The sequence below is a fragment of the Protopterus annectens genome, chromosome 8.part0 (assembly GCF_019279795.1).
Source record: "Protopterus annectens isolate FY-2018-M chromosome 8.part0, PAN1.0, whole genome shotgun sequence".
NCBI classification, from domain to species: Eukaryota; Metazoa; Chordata; order Ceratodontiformes; family Protopteridae; genus Protopterus; species Protopterus annectens.
The window spans coordinates 1,104,416,031-1,104,436,892 of NC_056741.1; the positions used below are offsets into that span (position 1 = coordinate 1,104,416,031).

General features: G+C 40.5%; 1 protein-coding gene across 4 annotated transcripts in view; it reads right to left on the minus strand.

The window, feature by feature from the left end:
• POGZ (pogo transposable element derived with ZNF domain) overlaps nucleotides 1-20,862 on the minus strand; it is a 2,357,128-nt gene that overhangs the window by 118,458 nt on the left and 2,217,808 nt on the right. For all 4 annotated transcript variants that reach the window (XM_044080634.1, XM_044080633.1, XM_044080632.1 and 1 more), the window contains 2 exons: nucleotides 13,852-13,911; nucleotides 11,729-11,868 (listed from right to left, as the gene is read on the minus strand). In XM_044080634.1, coding sequence (XP_043936569.1) covers nucleotides 11,729-11,868; nucleotides 13,852-13,911 — 200 coding nt within the window. The remainder of the gene's footprint in view (nucleotides 1-11,728; nucleotides 11,869-13,851; nucleotides 13,912-20,862) is intronic.

The following is a 20,862-nucleotide window of genomic DNA, read 5'->3' on the forward strand; positions in this document are numbered from 1 at the left end:
TCTCTCAGACACTTTGCCAAGGTGACTTTAGAAACTGATCTTCCCAACTTGGGTCCTGAGAAGGACAGGAATAATTGGTCAGATTTTCAGAAAGACTTGGTCCTACCCAAACAGAAGCATACTTGTCATGTACATCCAATAAATGCAAACAATATTCTTTTTTATTTGAGAAATTTGGGACGAAAACTGCTAAGTCAATGGATTGATTAATATTCAACTCTGAAACAACCTTGGGTAGAAAGGAAGGGTTTTTCCGAAGTGATACTCTCTCTCTTTGAGGAAAACAATGTAGGGTGTTTTACGCTCAAAGCCTGTAATTCTGATACTCATCTTGCTTAGGTAATGGCTACCAAGAACAAAGATTTTCAAGACAAGAATTTTATGTCACAATTGGCTGCAGGCTCAAAGCGATGACAAGTCAAAGATTGGAGGACCAGCTTGAGATTCCAAGGTTCAATGGGCGGTCTTATATGTAAAACCCCTTTCAAGAAGGTTTTACAGAGGTAATGGGATACCAGAGAGGAATCCTGGAAACCACTGTGAAATTTGAGATAGCTGCTAACTGGACCAGGATCACAGAAGCTGAAGCTCCTGAATGGAGTAGGGTTGATAAATACCCTAAAACCGAACTGATCAGAGCTGACAAGGGATCTATCCCCCCCCCCCCCCCAAGACCAAAAAAAAAACACAAATCTGTTTCATTTACTATAATAAATCTTCCTGGTGGATGGTTTATGAGAAGTCAGAACTATTTTTCAAACCAGGGAAGAAAGGTTATTTTGCCTGGTAATTACTGGAAGTTGAGGAACCAAGCTGTCAGCTTGAGGCTTGATAGGTTTGGATGGATCAACCCCTGTGGGTGTGACAGAAGTCCTGGAGTTGGATCCAGAACCCATGGTCAGTGAACCAGGTCAGGCCAAAGGAAAAGGAACCAGACTTGCCAGGTCCAATAGGATGCAATGAGGATCACTTTGCTTCTCAACCGAAGAGCCTTCAGAGGTAAGGGAGGAAAGGCATACAGAAGTCCCGGGGGCCAATCGTGCACTACAGCATCCCTCAGGGATTCCCTCTGAGGAGGGATCAGGGCAACGTAGCTGCTGCTTTTGTGGCTGGTGGGGGATGCAAAAAGGTCACAGCAAGGCTGACTCCAGTGACGGAAGATCCCCGAAACTGCTACTGGACTGAGAGACCACTCGTGGGGCAGGAGACTACATCTGCTCAGTTTGTGTGTGTTGCTACTAGAAAGTGGTTGGAAGCTATCACCCAATGCCAAATTCTCATGGCCTCCTGACACAACGAGTAGGATCTGGTTCGCCCCTTGTTTGTTGATATACCAGATGACAGACATTGTCCGACTGTATAGCAATTGTCCCCAATGGAAGGGCAGAGCGGAATGCTTGCAACACCAGAAGCACTTCAGTGTTTCTGTTCTAGGACACTAACATGCAAATTGGCCACCACGGGGGACCAAGCGCCTTGGATTGTCTTTCCCAGAAAATGCCCCCCCCCCCCATCAGGGATGCGTCCGTGGTCACTATTGCCTTGGGCTAAAGGGGTGAGAAGGGATGACGCCATAACTACATTTCTGGCATCAACCACCAATAGAGATCATGCTTGCAGTGGTTCATTATGCGGATCAGATGAGACATAGGATGCGTCAACAGGGACCACTGTGATGCTAGGAGCCACTGTAGCAAACTCATGTGTAGTCTTGTTAGAGGAACTATAGTAATCGTTGCTGCCACTGATCCTAGTAGTTGAAGGACTAAACGAGCTGAGATATTTGTCTCCAAAGCCTGTGAAGTGGGAGCACGACCAGGCAAGACCTTGTGTCGAATGTTGCTCCTATAAATTCCAGGATTTGAGCAGGTACTAGTTTTGACTTCTCTTTGTTTACTGAAATCCCTAAGGAGCTTGCTAGCTGCAGAGTATAGTGCAAGATGTGAAGCAGTAGATGCTTGGTGGGGGCGGTAAGGAGCCAATCGTCTAGATATGGAAACACTCGGAATCCCTGCAGTCTCAGGTGAGCTGTTACCACTGCCATACATTTGGTGAACACTCAGGGGGCTGTGGAGAGACCAAAGGGCAGTGCTCGAAATTGGTAGTAATTGTCTCCCGGATGGAAGCGGAGATATTTCCTGGAGTGTTTGTCCATTTTTATATGGTAACAGGCATCCTGGGGATCTATTGAGCACATCCAGTCGTCTTTCTCCAGAAATGGGAGGACAGACAGAACCATGACCATCTGGAATTTGGTTTGTCTGACAAACTTGTTTAAGATGCTGCAGTCCAAAATTGGTCTCCAGTCCCGTCTTTTTTGACACTAAAAAGAACCTTGAGTAAAAGCCGGATTCTATCTGGTCTGGTAGACTAATTGGATGACTCTTTTTTAGAGCAGCTTTCGGATTTCTTGTACTGCTACGTCCCGCTACCTGAGTGGAATGTCAGGGATTCACCTTTGCAGCCATGGATGAAGACTGAAGGGGATGTGGTAACCTCTGGTAATTATTGTCTGCACCCAGGAATCTCTCATTATGGAATGCCAGGCTAAATGGTGCAGAGAAAATCGTCTCCCAACTGCCTCCAGAGGCAAGCAATCAGGCTGCTCTTCAGGAGCGCTGGTAGGGCTGCCGAGAAAAAATAATCTGTGGACCCCTGGTTACGTGGACCCCCTCTGCCTCGGGGGGCATCTTCCTGATGAGTTCCCCCCTCTGCCCCGGGGGAAACTCGCCACGTGTGTCATGGAAAGGACCTTGGGATTTCCTGAACCACATCTTTCCACTTCACTTATTTCTAGAATAGGAATGTTTGGGAGTGGAAAAAAGTATGCCCATAGCAGATAGGGCCTTGCCATCCTTCTCACACCTGGCTAGTGTGTCTTTAACCTTTGGACCAAAAAGAGAGGAGGAGTCAATGGGAGCATTGACAAAGGAAGACATGAATGAATCCGCAAAGTCGCACAAGCGCATCCAGCCATGACGTCTCATGACAACACCTGCATCCACTGCTCTGGCCGCCCCTTCGGTTGTATTGGAAATCACCCACATGGACGAGTTAGATATGGATTCCAGGGTGGCAAGCTGTGAGGCAACTTTGTCATGTACCTCATCAGACACAGCACCTGCCAAAGTTCCTGAGAGTTCCGTGATCAGGTCTCTCTGGAGACGGGTAAAAAGTGCCAAGTAGTTCACTGACCAAATGGCAAAGGTTGATGAGGTATAAACCTGCTTCCCTAACCTGTCATTGCCCAAGACTCCCTGTTTGGAGGATCGACAGCAGGACTCTCCCTGCGAGTTTTCTTCGTGGCCGTCTCCACCACTATAGCATCTATTGCCAAGCCTTTGGACCAATGTGGGTGATCCTCTGGAGGGGAGAGTATTTTGCCCAGTCTCGGGGGATTGGCTAAACTGTGTCAGGAGTCTTCCAAGCAAGCTGTACGATGAGCTTGACTAACTCATCTGCAGGCGGGGGTCACCAGGAAGTAGAGGGTCGAGCATGGAAAGCCTGCAAGAATACAGATTCCTCAGAAGGAGGATTGGCGGATTTCCAGTCACCCCTCGGTTTCAGCATCTCCAATATGTCTCCGAAGGAGCCATCCTCAGGGGGCAAATGTGGGAACTCTTCCCCCTTATCATAATCCTCATCTTCAGTGAGAGATTCCTCAGGGGAGTCAACGTGCTTCCTCTTGCACAATCTCTTACAGGGTGGCTCTTCAGGGGGGGGGGCATCTGAAGAGGACTCTGAAGAGAGGGTGCCCTGCGGTAAGATATCTTGCTGCTCCTGTGCCCAATGTCCCAGCGTAGTGGACTGTACCAGCTGCAAACCAGAAGGCATGTATAAGTGGCATTCTGGCGCTGGAGAGGCCAACTGTGAACCTGCTGACGTGAGTGCCCTCTCCAAAACCTGGAAGGTAGGCCTGCCCGGAGTGGGATGGGAGCCCGGAACCGAGAAGGACAACCTCGGAACCAGGGACACAACCTACTCCAAGCCCACCTCCAGGGAAGGAGGCGCAGGAGGACTCAGAGCTGCCAGAGCAACCTGAACCGTAGATGGCGCCATACTAGGAGTCATGGTGCCAAAAGACCAGTCAAGATCTCGAGGGCGGGTCGGGTCAGCTCTGATTGAGCCATGGACCAGGTAGGCCCTGGAACCACGGTAAGATCCACCAGTGGAACCGAAGAAGATGGCACCGGGATAGGCATTGGCATAGAGGGCTCCAAAACTTACGGGGAGGTTGAAGGAGGAATATATGTTGCAGTCTATGGAGAAAAGTCCTTGGCTCCGAGTGGGAGGGAGGTTTCAGATGGAGCTGAGATGCCTCTGGCGGCTAGGAACTGGTCCACAAGTCTTACTAAGTCGAGCTCCGAAAGGCTCCTGGTGGAATGGGTTGACATCCTTGATGGAGATTCAGGCCGATTAAGGAAAGGACTTAGCTGGTGTCCAACAAATGGGTCAACTGATGGAGAATATCTGATCCTGGCTAGTGTCCTGACCTTCGGCACCATGGTCAAAGGACCGGAAGGTTGTGATGGGGGGATGACCAGTTTTAATGGAGAGACTACTTTTGGTGCCGAGAGGGTCTGTGGTACCATGGAAGGCAGCGGTCCCATGGGGGAAGTAGTCATTGTAGGTTCTGTGGTCAAGGACGGTACCGTGGACAGAGTTTTAGACTCCGGTCGGTGCCGACAAAGGCATCGAAGTTAGTTTAGCAATTTTTGGTTTCTGTTCTGTATGGAACCTGGGCATTAGTCGTTTTCAATTCTTGAGGATGCAGAGACGATGGTACTGACCTGCTTCTCTACTTCGACTCTTTTTTAGGAGGGGTTGAGATCTCCGCCTAAGACGAAGCTTCTGAGAAAGAGGTTTATAAAAGACCCTTCAGAATTAGTTTATTCTTGCGCTCGGCTAAGGTATGGGCATTAAAGCCCTTACAGAGCTTGCACGGGGGTTGAACTTTTAAGTGTGGTACCCCCAGGCAACAGACACAGGAGAGAAGGCCATCAGAGTTTGGCGTCTTCCTGCCACATTTATCACACTGTTTGAAACCAGTAGTGCTCTTTTTGTCTGCCATTATACTAATACCCAAACAACAGTACCAACAGCAATGAAAGACACCAATTCAACAGTAGCAAAGATAGCCTGTCACGACAGGCCGCATACACACACACACAGAAAGAAAGGATCTTCTTTTTTTTTTTTTAAATTACCAACAGTGGTAAAGGAGAGAAATACCCAATGGGTAATAAAAAGGAATACTAACGATGGCGTGTGTGTGTATGTATATATATATATATATATATATATATATATATATATATATATATATATATATATATATATATATATATATAAAAAATATATATATATATATATAAATATATATATAAATATATATATTACCAAAGGGTGAGGGAAAGGGAGGGACTGTACCAAGAAATACCAGAAAGGTAAAAAGGGAAGGAAAATTTCACTCGCACAAGTAGTAAAGTATCATAAAGTGTGAATGACTAAGAGTAAAGGAGTTATAAGTAATTAGAAAGGAAAAAGGTCAATATTTAGTGAAAAAAATGAAATAGCTTGAGAGCTGGCCTGACGCATCTTGAAACTCTTTGCGGCAAACAAGATCTGAGGAGATGAGGAGAGGGGCACTATGGGTAACCTTAGCCCGAGTTTTTTCGGCTGGCACAAGCTTGTTGTATCGGCCGAGTCGGTTTTGAGGACGGAACCAAGACCCATCCATCAAGAATGAATGAAGATTAACAACATCAGATCTATAATTCAAAGTGGAAAGGAATGATGATACAGGGGGAAAGCACAAGAAATAAGAAGAGATTGGGAGTCTGGATGCAGACTCTTAAGGAGAACTACAAAATCATACAGAGTATTCATAAAACAGCAGGGGGTATCCTACGAACTAAACCAGCATGAGAATGGAGAAAAGAGATTCTGCCGATAGGAATGACTGTGGTTAGGGATACAGATAATAGGCAAGAGGGGGCTGGAATTTACTGGAGAAAACTGGCAAAGGAAACAAGGTATTGGGAGCAAATAACTAGAAAGGGAAAGGTAATAGAATGGGAACAGGCCAAGAATGTATTTGGCTGCAAGTTACAGACTGTCTACCTTGTCAAGGACTGATTTCAGAGTGTAGGCAAAGAGAAAGAAATAGGGGGTCCTAAATGAAAGACCAGCACTGGTAGAGTATTTAATATAATCTAGAACAGATGCTGCAGTTAAAAAGGAATAATTAGAGCATATAAATACTGCATGATAATTATAAGAATCAATCAGAGGAGGTTAGAAAGGACTGGGAAGAGAGAATGGATAAGTAATTCATAAAGAGACAATGGAAGATATTTGTATATCTCCCAAATATGCAACAAAGTCTAGAAGATTTAGGATCTTTGCCTGGAAGTATTTACATTGGTATTTGCATACCCCATGTAGACTCCAAAGAATTTTTCCTCAGGTGGATAGCAAATGTTGGAGGTGTGATGGGCAAGAAAGAGGTGGCTGGGAACATACCTTTTGGGAGTGTAATGAACTGGCAGACTTTAGGGATCCCTGTGAACTGTTCTGTCGGAGATGCTGGGTTAGCAGAATGAATTGACTGGGGAGATGATTTTTTTGAGCTATGATACAGAATCGGAATTGCGTACATACAGTAAAGCCTTGCTGAGTCTAATTACGCTGGCTGCCAAAAAAGCAATTACTAGAAAATGGAAATTAAAGTCAAGACCAACTTTACAAGAAGTAGTGAATATAGTAACAAGAGATAAAAAAAATGGAATTGGGATCTTTAGAATAGGGACGGAGCAAACAACATAGGAAAAAATTAAAATTGTGGGAACAATATATGCAGAAAAGGAAAGAGGTTTAACAGGCAGGATTTGAATAAGCCATATAATCCTTAACTGACAATGACTGGATAGATTATAAGTGATATATAATGTTTGCAACTACAGTTGTTTCAATGGTGTCTGTGATGTATAATGTTTGCAACTGAAGTGTTGACAATGTTGTTTGTTTTTCATTTATATAAATGTAAGGTTGTCTATGTCATACATGATAATTTAATAAAGATGTTTACTGGAAAAAAAGATGAGAGATTCTTGACACTAAAGAAAATACTCCTTGCAAAATGCAATAAGCTATTACTGGAGCTAGACAGTGTGCAAACTTTTGGAGCGATAGCAAAAAGAGTAAAGCAGAAAACTGAAAATGTGAACTAGACACAGACATTTTTTAAAAAGTCTAAATTTTTTGTGAAATTTACTTTAGCAAATGGCATCCTTTAAGTATGGGTTGACTAGAATGGAGTGACTGGAAAACTCAAAAGAGAAATGAGAGATAATAGGAGACTAAATGGAGAGCAATTTAAATTCTGGAATCTTGATATGCAGGTTTAGAAAGACCAGGCCCAACACATCTCCAGGTTCCCTCCTTTGGCACCAGAAAAAAAATCCTTGAATAAAACATTTTCTTTGATCTAGTGTAACAGACTCTATTACTCCCTGAGAAAGCATCTAATCTAATACAGGAGGAAGCAGGGAGGTCTACTCGCTAGGAAGGAAGAAAGCCCCATTGCCAGTTGTAACCTTTCTGTATTACGCTTAGAACCCAACAGTCTGTTGTAATTTGGTGCTACAGAGGAAGGTGAAGAGAGAGGTTTTGTAAAAGATTTACAAGGTTGCCAAGGTGCGGAAGCGGGGAAACACTGGCAAGGGGCATGGTCAATCTGCTTGTTTAGATTGCCTTTGGACTTGACAAAGTCTTCATTTCTTCTTAGAACCTCTCTGCCACTGCTTTTTAAAGGTTTGCTTCTCTGACTTCTGTAGTGACTGCTTAAAGGGTTTTTCTACAAAAAGACTCTAGGCTAGAAGGAAAACTTATGTGGTATTTGGTGATAGGGGATTGAAAGAAAATCTGTGTAACCCCTTGTATTAATTGCCTGTTTCACTGAATTTCTTGAGATCAACAGATGAAGCTCTAAGCAAAACTTATTTGTCCAGAGGTGCAGTCAATAATTCTACCTTAACATACTGCAATAAATTCTGACTGTATAACCAAACAAAACTTCACATCGCCAACTCAGTAGTAAAAACAGTGGAAACAGCATCAGTAATATAAGATTACCTAACAGAATGCTTTATAACCTGTGATACTAAAGAACGCACAGAGCTCAAAGATGCCATAGTCTCCGAAGAGGAGATGGCAGCAATTAATTTTTTTCATATTGTCAAAAGAAGACGGAAGAAATGTTGATATATGTGCCTGACAATTAACTGTTTAGAAGGGTAAAGAAGAAAAAGTGTACACCCTCTTTCCAACTCTATCAAAAGCTCCATCATATTTATTTGAAGGAATGGGATTGAAAGCAATAAGTTGCTTACAAGGGTGGATTCTGAGAGGGAAATAACAGAAGGATCTGTCATAGGGCTCCAAAAAAAAACAACTTGTGAGACTAAGATTTTTCTCCCCCTACTGTCAATCTAACAGCTGTCCTAGTACCCCATGTCCTTTGATGGGTATACTGGCACTGCAATTCACCCCGTCTGATGGTCAAATTTGAGCCAGGGACAGCAAGGATCCTAAAGGCATATCATGGGGGGTGCTCTTATGATCTAACCTTTTTCTTCCTTCCATGTGCCCCCCACAGTTCCAATGAGACGTCTGGGGCAGGCATGCAACAGTATCGTACAACATTTCACCACACCTCTGTAACAATGTAGCTATGCCCCCAAACTATTTTCCATTTTGGACATGCCCCCCACACGGATATCCCCAGCCTCCCCCAGGGATTGCTATCAGAAAGACACCCACAGGATTAGCTTCCCCCCAAAGATGGTAACACCCATTCATTCCTGCCACTCTGTCAGTCACCTGAGAAGCTAATCTAACCAAGGTTCACTGGGATGTAGTCAATGCTTTAGCACTCTATGCCATGTGAGCAGCTGAGACTAGGAAACCTTGTATAACTTAAGATTTTCTGGGTGCTGAAGGCTGGCCACCTGGAGAACTGCTAAGCTGCATTAAAGGCATCTTCCAGAGCTGCTCAAACTGGGGGAATACCCAATGGCTGTGAAGAATACAACTGCAATAACTCATAATATCTCTACTAGGTCTAATACATTTCCTTCTGTTCCCACTAAAATAATTCCTTCATTCTGCCAATACTGTCAGAAAAGAAAATGTCTTCCACTGGAGAATATGAAGATATATTTTCTTCTGAAATTCCAAGTTTGCTGGGGAAGAAACCAGGTAAGCATAATTCAAAATCATTTGCTGCACCATCACAGTCTGATTCAGAATCTGAAAGGGAGGGAGAGCTTTTTCTTTTTGATTGGGGCGCAGACCAAAACTGTAAAGACTGAAACACTTTAAATAAGCCTTTGGCAGAGGCAAGCCTCTCTTATTCTGCCTTCTTCTATGGAGTAGAAAGAGCAGAAGTATGCTTGAATTTATGCATCCCCTTCCTGATGATCTCCATAGAAAAAAAGAGCTACCTACATATGGTTGTTTGCTTACCAGTCTGATTCCTCAGTATGGGTCTGTAAAGGTTGGCTAGCTGGTGCAACAGTGACTCTCCCCCTGCCTGAAGCAGATGTATGAATGCCTTGGTAGATGCACTTGGCTTTATGGTCTGCTAGTAAATTGGTGTAATTCGAGGGGGAATCCAGTGTGTGTCTGCAAGAGCTGAAATGATCAACAGACAAATCTGCTTTGCAAGGGATGGCCTGCATCTTTCACCTCTTAGTTTTCACGTACTGGCTAAATCTTTTGTTACCCTCACAGTGCGTTTTTTTAGAAAGAGTTGATCTAACAGACATCATAGCATAGTAAACTCCAATCTGGATAACATCAAGTTAGCACTGCTGAATGCCATAAGCTTAGAAATTATAGGCTTGTTTGTCTCACCTGTATTATCTGCAAGGATCTGAAGCATACTACAGCTGAAATGATAAATAATGATACAGGTAACCTTATATCTTCAGATACACATCAGCTCGGTTTTGTAAAAGGCAGATCATGCCTCCTCAAACTAGATGAGTTCTCTGAAAGAGTTACTGAGGCTATGGATAAGTTACATACAGTCTACACTGTTCATCTGGACCTTGGCCAAGGCCTCTAACACTATCCCTGACAATGGGATTACTGACAAACTCTCTCAAATCAGTATTAACTTGTACATAGTTCATCACTGAATAGGCAGCTGACTGTATGATAAACACTATGCATGTCAACACAGCAGACTAAAGATATGCATTGTAATCATGCCAAATGTAGCCTGTACAGTAGATGGACAGGTCTTCAACATCCACAAACACATCTATAATGGACAAAAATGCAATGTGAATATTAAATATTAAGGTATATTATCACACTTACATGACTTACTTTTTGCACCAAATTATGTGGTACTTAAGGTGCCGATCAGGCTTTTTAGCCATTAATGAACTAGCTTTGTGTTTACTTTAAGGAGAAATGCTCCTTGTAAAACCTCCCTTCCCTGGATGGATGACACTAAAGATAGATTGTGTGATCTTTAACCTCAGTCACATTAACGCAGGGAAAAACTTAAAGTGTCCATAGAGTTTAATGGATGTATGCTGTACGTGCACAGAAACATGTCCATTAAACTCTACGGACCACTGCCTTCCATGATGTCATCAAGAAAAAGTCTGAATTTATTTGGCCAGTGGTTTCAGTAAAAAGTTTACAAAACTTTTTATTGAAAAAAAAAACAGCCAAAATAAATGAGTTTTGACAATGGAAAGATGCATCGCTGTGCTCAGCTCACCAAATACTGTAAGATAATGTTAAAGTGTGATAATACACTTTAAGAATTCAGGATGGGAAAACTGAACCTATTTTACCTAGAGGAGACTGAAGTTGCATGACCCACAGAACTATAAAATTGCTAATCACACAAAAGCCAACACCTGTCATTCTTAATAAATTACTATATTAAAGAAGTTTTTGTCAAACATCAGTTTCAATGGCCAATATGGTGCCTTTCTTCCTTCTTATAAATAGTCCTTCCTATAAAATTATCACGTCATCCCTTGTCATGGTGCCATGGCTCTGGCTCTCTACTCTCCAAGCTTCTCAGTTTACTAATATGCTCCCCCATAACCTTTCCTAGCCTTTATCTTTTCATGCCGAGCTACAGGTTTACAGGTCACCTCTCACCATACTAATCTATTCATTCATCTTACCTTACTCCAATTACTGCCCAAGTCATAATGCTGGCTGGTAACCTTACAAGAAGAAAATGGTCTGAGGCAGAAATGGCTAGATGTAACTAGTCACAGAAGAAATAAAAAGTTCACGGGAAGAGAACAACAATTCTCATCATTCTTCAGTCAGTAGGACTTTACCATAAGGCCTAGAATCTCCAGTGGAAGAACATGTGCTATAATATACACAAAGGAATATGCATGCTTCTGTGTATCTCTTACATATCCATACCCTCCTATATGTATGTAGGAGGGCCAACAATTCCCCACGCCTCCTTCCGGGTACATTGGTTGCAGCTAGCTACACTCTACCCCCAAAAGCAGAAAGTATGTTTTCAGGTGTTCAATTTGCTCTCCCTAACCTGTCTGACTTGCTTGTAAAAGGGCTGCAAACCCAGCCCAGACTACAAATGGCTTTGATCCTCCCACCCTTGTCAGAAGGTCACTATTTTGCAATCCTATATCAATGCATCTCAAGTGCTGCTTACCTGAAGTTGTAGAAGATCGCAGTTCCCTGGTCACTATAATATTGCTGTGACTGTGGGATGGCTGGGACATAAGGTGTTTTGCCATGGCATCACCTAATGCTGTTACAAAATGGCATGAAGAGCACGACAGCTTTGCTCCCCTGGAATATGAAACAAAGCAACTGAATTAGTGACAGTAAGAAAGGCAGAAACAAAACCAAATGCTCTATGAGTCTATCCAGTTTCATGCAATTCAAAAAAGCTCCAAAATACTGATATAAAAGTTATGTTTTCCAACAACACCCCTGTGACGGCTGTAGTACTTTTGTGACATGTATAAACTTGTTAAAAGAAACACACAAGCATTTATTCAAGATGTGTGTTCTGTAAACCAAAATTACTTCAATTAAACCAATGAAATAACAAATCTCTAAAAGAAAAAAGCATTTGACAAAAATCAGACAGCGGTATGTTTCACTTAATCCCAGCCCTGCATATATTCACTTTCAGTCACAATCAAATAAAGAAAAGATTTTATTTCCATCATTCATGAGACAAACAAAAAAAAAAAAAAACACTATGCAATACTCCTAACTGACTGGCTCAGTTACCTGAATGGCTTACTTGTTCAGCTCTAAAGGCTTTACTACCACTACTATTTGGCAATATAGCTGAAAACATAAAAGTTCATCAATGTGTCCAACATTAACCACAGATAGTACTTACTGTCACTGAAAGGTTTTGGAGATGCAGGTAAGGTACTCTGAATAAATGATCACTACTGATAAAGAAGCCAATTTACCTTCCGGTGATTCCCTTTAGGAAACTCTGAAGTACGCACATACAACACTAAGAATTTTCTGCAACAGATTCTATCTGACATAGTTAAAATGGGAAGCAGATAAAGTAAATCTTAACTGTCAAAATAATAAAAAAACCTTAATTCTACACTTGATCCTAATTAATAAATATACAGATAGAATACAAGGAAACTCAATGGCTGTACAACTAAAAGTTGGATCTGATAGTAAAGCCACAGTACTATATAGACTGGATACAAACTTATACAACATACGTAATTAAAGTGGTCCACAGAATGAGCAGGAAGAGGGGAAAAAAACTCACTTTTCTTGCCAAACTACACCTCATCCAAAAGCAGTGATGCACAGAATGTCTTAAAATCTCCAACATTATAGCAGAACAGTAATACTTAAATTGTCACCCTGGCCCTGTAAAGTAAAGGAACAAAGCCCTGCTACAACCCAAATGACTAGGTTGACTAGCGACTGAGTAGCTGCAGTGGCTGGCCAGGAAGGAGGGAATGAGTCTGCAAAAAAGGGTCACTACTGGGGGGGGGGTGTTGAGCAACTGCAGCCAGCTATTGGATCAGTATGTCTATGTACTGTAGGTAAGATGGGTCACATGTCCATGATGTGACAGACTGCATGCGCTGGGACATCCTAATATAGCAGTGTATGCAGAAGCCACAAGCAGCTGCTGGGAAGGGTTCACTACTTTGGGAGAGGAACTTACATGAACACAAGATGGTCGAATTCCTAATTCCAGACTATCATTTCCTGGGGAACAAACAGTCTGATAAAGATCTTGCCTCAAGAGTAAATGTATGGGCTACAGGGCTCTCACCCTGGTCTGGGAACAAGGGAGTCTAACTCTTGCTTCTATAGGAAGAACGAATTTTCCAACTACATGTAGGAAAGCATGTATGATGGTGGCAAAGTGTGTGTGTGTGTGTGTGTGTGTGTGTGTGTGTGTGTGTGTGTGTGTGTGTGTGTGGGGACAGGCAAAGAAATCCTTAAATAATCATTACAATAACAAAATAAAAAGTATTCCTCATCAGAATCATGTCATTCAATTGCTGGCATGTGCAGTCATGACCATCTAAATGGAAACACATCACTGCTAGCCATTAATCCAGAATCTCTCTCTCTACCTGTATGCAGCAGTGCAGTTTTCATTGCCACTGATTTAAGTGTTCACTTATAGGGAACCTAACATGAATGAAAATCATACCACTAGGCACTGTAGGAAACCTGTTTGTTAATCTCTCATCTTATTACACACGCACAAAAACAAGCACACACACACCCAAAAGACCAAAGCAGTAAGGGGTACAATAATCTTACCTAATTCCAGAGGTCATAAACAAAGCCAGGTACTTGGGACTCTTCCGTGGGACATGATTGCTAGAAGAAAAAAAAAACACTAAGTCGTTAAAAGAAGCAAGCTACTGTAAAAAAAAATAATAATAATAAACAGTGTGCCAGCATGCTGCTGCAACAGTGAGGATAAGTCTTGTGACAATGGCAAGTCCATGTCTGATGATATATGTTTATGCATTAGTAAACAAAGAAGAATCACGCAATCAAAAATGCAGTCTCTGCAGGTCCCTAATAATACTATACAAACAGCACAGGAATACAAATTACACTTCAATATTTGTGAATTAACAGCAACAAAAAATAGTACAGTTATATGCTATCACAATGTAACAGCAAATGTACATCAGTGCTGCAGAATTCTAAATATTTATTTTATTTATTTAACATTTGTTGACAGAGAAAGTCCAACTGGGACAGAGCCTATTTTCAGTGGAGGTGCAGGGAGAAATGCTCCAGATGCATGTCTTTGGATTCTGGAATGGGGGAGGAAACTGGAGTACCTGGAGGAAACCCACACAAATGCAGGGAGGACAGGCAGACTCTGAACAGAAGGCACCCCGGCCGACAATTGAACTGGAGAACCTCTTGCTGTGAGGTGACAACAATAACCGCTGCACTACTGTGCCACCATATGAATGTGGTATCTACAGGAGATAATTGTCATTTCCTCACCAGATTCAGAATTCCCTCTACAGTATGTGAATGCAATCTAAAAATCTATCTGTTAGAGGGCAGCCTGGCTAGACATAATACCTGTGGCTTTTTCTTAACTTGTAAACTAACCAAAGAAACTTCACCAACTTATAGCCTTCTTTTTTAAATATGTATTTTATTAATGTTCAAACATAAAAACAATGTTTACAAATAAGAAAGAAGATTAATGACCCATAATAGTCAATAAATAAACCATTACATTTGATTAGTACATAAAATTTTCTTTAGTTTCCGACATATTTAAAATAATGTTTCCAAACTATTCCAGTATCTAGAATTCAGAGTTTACTATTTATAGACCTTAATCTCACTGTTCTAGTTCTAAAAATTCTTTAAACAAAGTTATAGAGTCAGATCTTCATTTTTTGTAATTACCTTTCTGGCAACAGCTAACACATCCCAGAATGTAGAATAATGTGAACAGATATAAGAATTCACACTCTTTCTAACTCACAATTATTGGACCATAAACCTTTAAAAAACTGCAAATTTCTTTCAAAAACGTAGCAATTTTCTCACAGTGCAGAAATATATGTACCCAGTCGGCTTTAACCATTTTATTACATTCAAAAGCAATACAATGGAAAAAGCAACAAGCATGGCAGGTAGAAATCCAAATGTTTTATTAACTAGAAGTAAGTGCTTTCTTGTGGAACAACCACGCTTCATCAGACTTTAAAACAATGATACAGAAACCTAGTTCAAATACATTACTAATAAGCTCATTAAACAATTAATCTCTCACTAGATCTGTTGATCATGTCTTTTTAGTTAGTTGCTTAGTAACGTAGCCTCAGAATTCATATGGAAACCATTCTCACCTAATTTTGTATCTCGTTTTATGCATATTTTTAAGTAAATGTTTCTTTGCCGATGCATATTTTTTCTTTTATAATTTTATTTGTTCAACACTGAGTGGTTTATGTTTTTACGTGAGTGATATCTGTGTATATTAAAATTGTTTACGTTCATGCATTTTGATATTTTTGGAAATGGATAACGTGAATTTACTTATAGAGTTATTGTACACATTCCACATACGCCAAAATAAGGTCAGTAATTATGTTTTATAGAACAAAAAACATGTTTTGAGAGTTTCTCTTACTTTCAGATACAATGTTTTTAAAATTTTATTGCAATTGGGAATACAGCATTGTTGTCATGACAATATATGAATTGATTACATTAATTGCTTAATGAGCTTATTAGTAATGTATTTAAACTAGATTTCTGTATCATTATTTTAAAGTCTGATGAAGCGTGGTTGTTCCACGTGAAAGCCCTTGCTTCTCGTTAATAAAACATTTGGATTTATGCCTGCCATATTTGTTGCTTTTTTGTTGTATGGTTTTTGGATTTATCTTTTGTACAGGACTTGTGACTTAATTCAAAGCAGTGAATTTGGTATTGATTCATTTTACTACATCACCGATAAACTGAAATGTCATTTCTTTTTTAATTTAGAAATCTTGTGATGGGTAATAAAAATTCTATGCAAGTATTTTCACATGTAAATTTTCCAATACCAACTCTAAGTTTGACCAAATGATCTTAACAACAAAAACTTATTCTCATAACTTACTAAATCATTCAGTCCACTGGTTTCAAGGAAGTTTCAGTAATTCTTGTCAAAATTACTATTAGTAGATAAAACCATCTAATGCAATTAAGATAAACTACTTCTGTAAGAGATATAATAATTTATAATAGAAACTCTATACTCATATTTTAGATACAGACTTGTTGTTGTTTGTGTCTTTCGGCTTTTCCCGGTTAGGGGTCGCCACAGCGGAACTCCGGTCCGCTAATGATTGGCAGTTGATTTTTACGTGCTGAGTTGCCAGCCCTAACGCACAACCTTCAACGAAGGTACGCCCATTCATGCATGTCTCCATGCAGAAGACGCTCTAGCTGAGAGTCGAACCAGTCAGCGTCTTACTGTAAGGTGACAACGCTACCGCAGCACCACCACCCCATACAGACTTATGTTCTTGTTAATTTAAAATGATCAGGAAATGGTCTTTTAGCTTACTGTAAGTTTTAACAATCTGTGCAACATATCAAATTTAGAATTACTTATTACCTGTTCCACTGAGACTACATAAAGTTGCTTTACCAATCCAACCATACCACATTAACATATTAACATTTTACTTATCTCCATGTCCTTACCGTTACGACTTTCTAAGACCCATATCATATGAGCTATATGGAAAATAAGACATTTCCTCTTTTTAATTATATGAATTTTGTATATACAATTTCTGAAAGATTTCAAAGTGAATTATACAAAAATAATTAAGTTTTGTAATAGATCTTTCTTCAATATAGCCTTTTAATAACCATAAAACTGGGTTGACAATTTCAAATTTATTCAAGTTAATTTAATATGCCTAAGGAAACTCTTAATGAGTTTTTCATGTATATTTTTAACTGACTACAATAAAGGGGTTCTAACCATATAATCATATAATCATGTTAAAAATTGCAGCTAAGGAGTATGATTCCAAACCAGGAAAATGAATTCCATCAAACACTTGTGGCCTAATATATTTTTTATGTGAAATATTTGGTCTTGTAGGACACCACAAGAAGGAAAGTAATATTTCTCAATTTTTTTGATGGATATTTTCCCCTAGCATTAATGCTATTGTTTGTAGTAAGTAAAGAATGTTTAGTAATATAATCAGTTTAGTAAGTACTAATCTAACTTCAAACAAAAACATTCTCATTGTTTAATTAAACATATTATCTTCACTAGATTTTACAAATTTGTTATTAATAACTGCAGATGATATCCTTTTTGACAATAAGAAACACAAATAATACAACTGAAGAATTACATAAGTAATTTATTTCAGCAGGTCTCTTCTATGAAATATAATGACAAACTGAAAACTTGTTAATAAACCAACAAATTAAGTCCATATCAATGAATAATTATGACTGTGAATGGGAGAAGACTGAAATAAAATATCTGGATATAAAGATTCAATCAGATACTAACATATGCCCTTCATTAGAAATGCGCAGGTAAGAATAAAAACAACATACAATGCAAAGCAGTTGAAATATAAAAGTATGCTACAATTATATGGAGCACACAATATACAATTACTTACAATAAAAAGGATAAACAACTGAACTATATACGCAAGTAGGGTTTACTCCTCTAAATCAAAAAGACAGACAAAACTATACAAAAGGTACAATAACAGGTATGGCAATTGCCAGACTCAATATGCACACAATGCCACAGCCCTTGAGGGAAGGAGCCTATTCTGCAGCAATACTGCTGTTATTCATGCATATACTGTTATGGTGAACTACTGCACAATTGTAATTTACAAATCATATGAACCACTAAAGTAGAATTTCATATATAAATGGAAGACTATAAAGTAGTGCAACTTATAAGGCTTCAAAAAGGGTGGCTGATCTATAGCACTAAATGCAAATCTACAGCAGCAAAGCTTGCTCTGCCTCATGAGTGGATTCTTAATATGTAATGTTTTGAGAATATGCAGGTGGATGACTTTTATTTACTTATTTGTTTGTTTCTTTGTTTACTGGGAAAGTCCAACTGGGTAATACCCATTTTCAGTGGAAGCCTGGGGAGAAAAGCTCCATTTGCTTAAACTGCATTATACTTCCAGTTCCAGTTAAAACACTGAGTAGTTACATTTCTGTTTACATTTAAATGCAAACAATTGTTATACATTCGAAGATTTTACAGAGGTGGAAGTTACTAAAGAGAAAGCCTACGTGCAACTTATGGATTGTACAGGCAGCAGTTATGTACAAAAATTGTTCTCTCATTTCAGTGAGAATTTGAGTGTATTATGTTTAAGGAGAGCATTTGGAAAGTATCGTACAGTGAATACAAAGTCCCAATCTTGAGAAGAGCATATGCAGGACCAGGATTGGTTAAGATGTTTAAGTGGTTTAAAACTATTGAGTTTCTTGGACACTTTTATTTGTGTGGGGATATTATTCCAGAGTTTAGCAATGCACTGGGAGTAGAGAGAGTCTCCTGCAACATTATGTTACAGCCTTGCAGATACAGTCCTGAAAAAGACTTCAGAAGTAATTTTTACATAGAAAAGTGAGCTCTAACCTCATCACACATCTTATCACATTTAACATAATATAAAGTATTGCAATTTGTTAATCACTTGAAAAGGGTCTGCTTTGACACTAGATGACTCCATTTACCCTTCTTGGAAAAAAAAAAAAAAGAAGTTATGTCTTACCATAATGTTCCATCTGTGTTGTTGATCTTCATCCATTCATCACTGATGGGTTTGGTTCCGAGCCCTCGGAACCAAGTCAGCCTCATACCAAAGCTCACGCCAGAAAAAAACTCGCAAGCTAAGATTTTACTCATAATCTCCTTCTCGCTGTTACCTCAGATCGAGTTTGCCCTAGCAAGTTAAGCAGAGGCTGCCTCCGAGCAAAAACCTTGGCCCAGGAAATGGACCCAAAGATCTCCCTGAAGATCAACAACACAGATGGAACGTTATGGTAAGACATAACTTCTTTATCTGATGTTGTTAATCTTCATTCCATTCATCACTGATGGAACAGAGTCCCCAGCTACCTTATATCCATGGGTGGCCCTAAGGAAGAACATTCCTGAGCACCACTGAACCAAAGGACGCCCTTCCCCTGGAGACCAAATCCAGTTTGTGATGAGTGATAAAGATATGGGGGGGAAGCCCATGCAGCTGCTGCACAGATGTCGTCCATTGAAGCTCTGGAGTGGAACGCCACAGAAGTTGCCACTGATCTGGTGGAGTGAGCCCTGATGTTTGGCGGGACAGATTTCCTTTCTAGGTTATAGATGAAGGTTACAGTCTCTGAGCCATTTGGATAAAGTCACTTTATAAACTGACTTCCCCATTTTTGGACGAGAAAAGGAAATAAATAATTGGTCATATTTCCTGACTGCCCTTGTTCTGTCTAAATAAAACCTCAATTGTTTGTGGACATCCAATAAATGTAAACAATACTCTCCCTTGTTGGAAAAATTAGGGAAGAACACAGGCAAATCAATAGTTTGATTAATGGAGAACTCGGAAATTACTTTGGGCAGGACGGAAGGATTGGTCCGAAGTGATATTCTGTTCTTATGAAAAGCCAGATAAGGATGCTTGATACAAAGAGCTTGGAGTTCGGAAATGCATCTAGCTGAAGTAACAGCCAACAGAAAAGGGATTTCCAGGAGAGAAACTTGATATCACACGTGGCTGCCGGCTCGGCGTCCATGTCAAGGATTGCAAGATAAGTGTGAGATTCCAGGGTTCAGAGATTCCAGGGTTCAGTGAGCTGTTTAAGTGGAGATCTCGAATGATTTGCTCAAGCAATGCGAAATTAAAGAGGAATCCCCACAACCATTATGAAAACTTGAAATGGCAGCTAAATGGACATGAATAGTTGAAGCTGTGGCGCCCTCCTCAAAAAATTTGAATAGATACTGGAGTATCGCAGAAATGGGAGCAGAAAGGGGATCCAATTCTCTTTGTCTAGACCAAATCTCAAATCTTTTCCATTTGTCAGCATAAAGTTTTCTGGTGGATGGTTTATGCGAAGCCGGAATAATATCACGTACTGGAGAGGAAAGATTACAATGCCTGGCAATCACTGGAAGTGGAAAAGCCAAGCTGACAGCTTGAGGATGCAAAGGTTCAGGTGGCTCAGCTCTTGAGGGTGAGATATCAGATCTGGAGTTGGCCCCCAGATCCACGGACTGCAAAGGAGATGAGGCCAGAGAAAGGGGAACCACACCTGTCGAGGCCAAAAAGGGGCTATGAGGATCATTTTGCTTTTCAACCAGAGGGCTTTCTTCAGAACTAGAGGAATCAGATGGATCGGAGAATAAGCATAAAGAAGTCCCGTGGGCCAATCGTGGATAAATGCGTCCCTCGGGGGCTACCCCTGTGGGGGAATTGGGCGAAGTAATTGCTGCACTTGTGGTTGGACAGGAAGGCAAATAGGTTGCAGTAACGCTGGCCCCAATGGCTGAAGATCTTCACGGCTAAGTTGTGATTGAGGGACCACTCGTGAGGCAGGAGAATGTACCTGCTCAACTTGTCTGCGATCACGTTGGAAATCCCCAGGATATGCATTGCTATCAGAAAGCGGTTGGAAGCTATCGCCCACTGCCACACTCTCATGGCTTCTCGACATAGGGGATAGGACTTGGTTCCCCCCCTGCTTGTTGATGTACCAAACTACTGATATGTTGCCCGATTGGATAGC